The sequence below is a fragment of the Vanderwaltozyma polyspora genome, genomic scaffold, assembly GCF_000150035.1.
Source record: "Vanderwaltozyma polyspora DSM 70294 KpolScaffold397 genomic scaffold, whole genome shotgun sequence".
Lineage (NCBI taxonomy): Eukaryota > Fungi > Ascomycota > Saccharomycetes > Saccharomycetales > Saccharomycetaceae > Vanderwaltozyma > Vanderwaltozyma polyspora.
In genome coordinates this window covers 8,183-11,236 of record NW_001834594.1, presented here as the reverse complement: position 1 = coordinate 11,236, position 3,054 = coordinate 8,183, and the positions used below count along the sequence as shown (strand labels likewise).

Below are 3,054 nucleotides of genomic sequence, written 5' to 3'. Positions count from 1 at the left end.
TTACACAACAGCTCGATAGTAAGATGATTGGGAATTAAGACAGAGATGCATATCTGTTGAGGTCAAACACTTGTATTATACCATTATTCATTCTTGGTCAGGTTCATATTTATACTTCGTTCGTAATACAATAATAATATATAGTATATATTCTATTCTTTATGTTTGGTAATATCTAGTTGTAATATACATTTGTGGGATTATATAAAAGATAACTTCAGAGAGGCACTTTTAAATAGCTCTGGTTTATTTTTAGAATCAATTTTTTTCAAAAAAAATATTCAGTTGGTTCTGGTACTTTTGATTTTGATTTAGAAGGGAAGCTCATCTCAAGATTTATTATATTTGATCTTTTAATTTCTGAATAAAAAGAGGTACCTTATTGTAGAAATATATATTTATTTTGCGATAGCTAATATATTTCACATTTTTCTTTATCTATTTTGTTTGTCTATTTGATCACCACCCCACCCACCCCCCCCCCCCCATCTTCTTTCCCCAGTCCTTTCCCAAACCTCACCACAGTTAGTTTTTGGTTCGTTATTATTACTTGATTTTATAAAAAGTCTTGTATCAAGAAATTATCCACAGATTGGTTTTGTTCATACTAGGGGAATTTACAAATTACAAATATAAAATTATTTAATTATGGGTAGGCGTAAGATTGATATAGAGCCTATTTCAGAAGATAGGAATAGATCTGTGACGTTTATTAAACGTAAAGCTGGTTTGTTGAAAAAAGCTTATGAATTATCGGTGCTATGTCAGGTAGACGTATCGTTGATCATATTGGGTACGAATAAAACAATTTATGAATTTAAATCAATGGAAAATATTGTAGATTTTTTAAAATTTTATGAAGATAATGAAAATATATTGAATCATAATATAAAGACTCCTACTGATTATGGCGGGAAATATAAGAAGACTCATGTTTACGATGCAATTAGAAATAATAAGTCAACCATATTTAATAAAAAACCAAGAAAACCATACACTAGAAAGGTAAAAGTAGAGGCGACATCAAAAGATGGACAAGATCAGAAAGTTGATAACCATGATAAAACTAATTCGAAAAATACTAATAGAATAAGTCATACTGATATAATAAGAAATGAAGATGAGGACGATGATAATAATGACGAGGATGGTGAAAATATAAACGATGACAATAACAATGATAATAACAATGATGATGACGATGATGACGACGATGATGACGACGATGACTATGATGATGACTATGAGGATTCCGATAACAACTATAAACATAGAAGAATGAACCATAAAAAATCATTATCCAATATTTCATATACTACAGACTCCAGCTCTTACACTAATCAAAACCCCTCAAAAAGAAGCTCTTCAAATTATGAAGATTCCATGACGGAAAATGAGTATAAAAAGGTTAAAGTTGCAGATCATTTTAAAAGCTTGTATCAAGCTGTCCCTTCAAGAAGCTCTGAAGGTTCTGTCTCGAACAGTTTTAATGATAGGTTTGTCAATGTGGCCTACACTTCATCTAGATCACAAACTAACTCCAACTTAACGGACACTAATTTAACAAAAAATGATTCCTCTAGTCCTGGTTTAAATCTTAAAAATAGTGGACTGGCATCATCCAAAGTTTCTATGCGACCAGTACTAAGAGTGCAAATACCGAATGGGAACGCTAATAATAATTCTAATCCGAATAAAGCTCGTTTAAATGAGTCGGTGGATACTACTAATGGACCACCTTTGTCTTCAAATTCTTCTGCAGGAAGTATGAATAGTATACAGTATGATAACCAGCGACATCAAGGCAAAATCTCACAATACCATAATAACGAAAAGGAAAATACAGACGAAACTAAAACAGATGATAATACCTCAATTCCAAATTCTGGTACAATCTCTGATGTTGCATTATCTATGGAACAAAAAGATCGATTGAGATCAAACTTAAAATCACCATCATCTAGTGGATATGGTTTACCACCAGTATTTTCTGCCTTTTCAGCTCAACAACAATATATTGCTACTCCATTACAATCATTCACAAATAATGCTAACAAGTTGAAAGATGATAATATTCCAGAAAGTGCGACACAGACTGGAGGTCTAAATGGAAATTCCTATAATTATTTTTTTCAACGGCAATTACAAATGTCTCAGCAGGCACAACAAAATCATTATTCAGCGCAGTATGGGCAGTCACAACAAGCTCAAAATAATGCTGTATCAGCTTCAAATAAGACACAAAATATAGCATCACAAGATCAGCAAGCACAGCCGCCGCCACCACTACATCAGCTTCAGCAGCAGCAGCATCAGCAACAAAATACAGCATTTAATGGACCACCAACAGGGCCACCAACAGGCAATTTACCTTCAAAATTTGTGCATGATCTAATATTCCCATCGCCTAGTACCTCAATGTCAATGTTTCAAGATTGGTCGATAAAACAAGAATCATCACCAAGCAGTGCCACTGGTAATAATAAAAGGGATAACGGTATCCATTCTATGAGTGGGAATACTGGATTAACACCATTTATCACTTCAAATCAGCCTCCTTCTGCAACAGGAAGATTCTTTAATTTTTCAAATGAGGCCAATGAAGATAATAATAAATTAAACAAACCGCCATATAATAGAAACGAAGGGGATACGACAAGAAAGGAATGATTATCAATCATTACATAAGTTTTAATATATATATATATATATATATAGCATTAATATTCTAACATGAATAATTTAACATAATCATCTGACTTCCTAAAACGACAGATATATATGTACCATGATAATCCTGTAGACACTTCTTGTTATGACAATGGGTCTGTCCTCTATTTAAAACTATAATTTATGTCTCGTGACTTGTTGAAGAATAATGGAATAAAATCTACAACGATTTTTGAAGTGACTGTTGATTGTAACACCCTTGCATTTTTAATCATTCACCATCCGTACATTTTACACTTTATCCAAATCAATTTCCTTTTTCACTTTTCACGATTTTTTGCAATTCGCCCATTAGCATTTCTAAAAAAAATAAGGCATCTTGCG

General features: G+C 32.5%; 1 protein-coding gene across 1 annotated transcript; it reads left to right on the top strand.

The window, feature by feature from the left end:
• Positions 1 to 648: 648 nt before the first annotated feature.
• Positions 649 to 2,670, top strand: Kpol_397p4 (uncharacterized protein; the record flags this gene model as incomplete). The annotated part of the gene is made up of 1 exon (XM_001642953.1): positions 649 to 2,670. One exon carries the CDS (start codon positions 649 to 651, stop codon positions 2,668 to 2,670), a length of 2,022 nt encoding a protein of 673 aa, XP_001643003.1.
• Between the last annotated feature and the right edge of the window lie 384 nt (positions 2,671 to 3,054).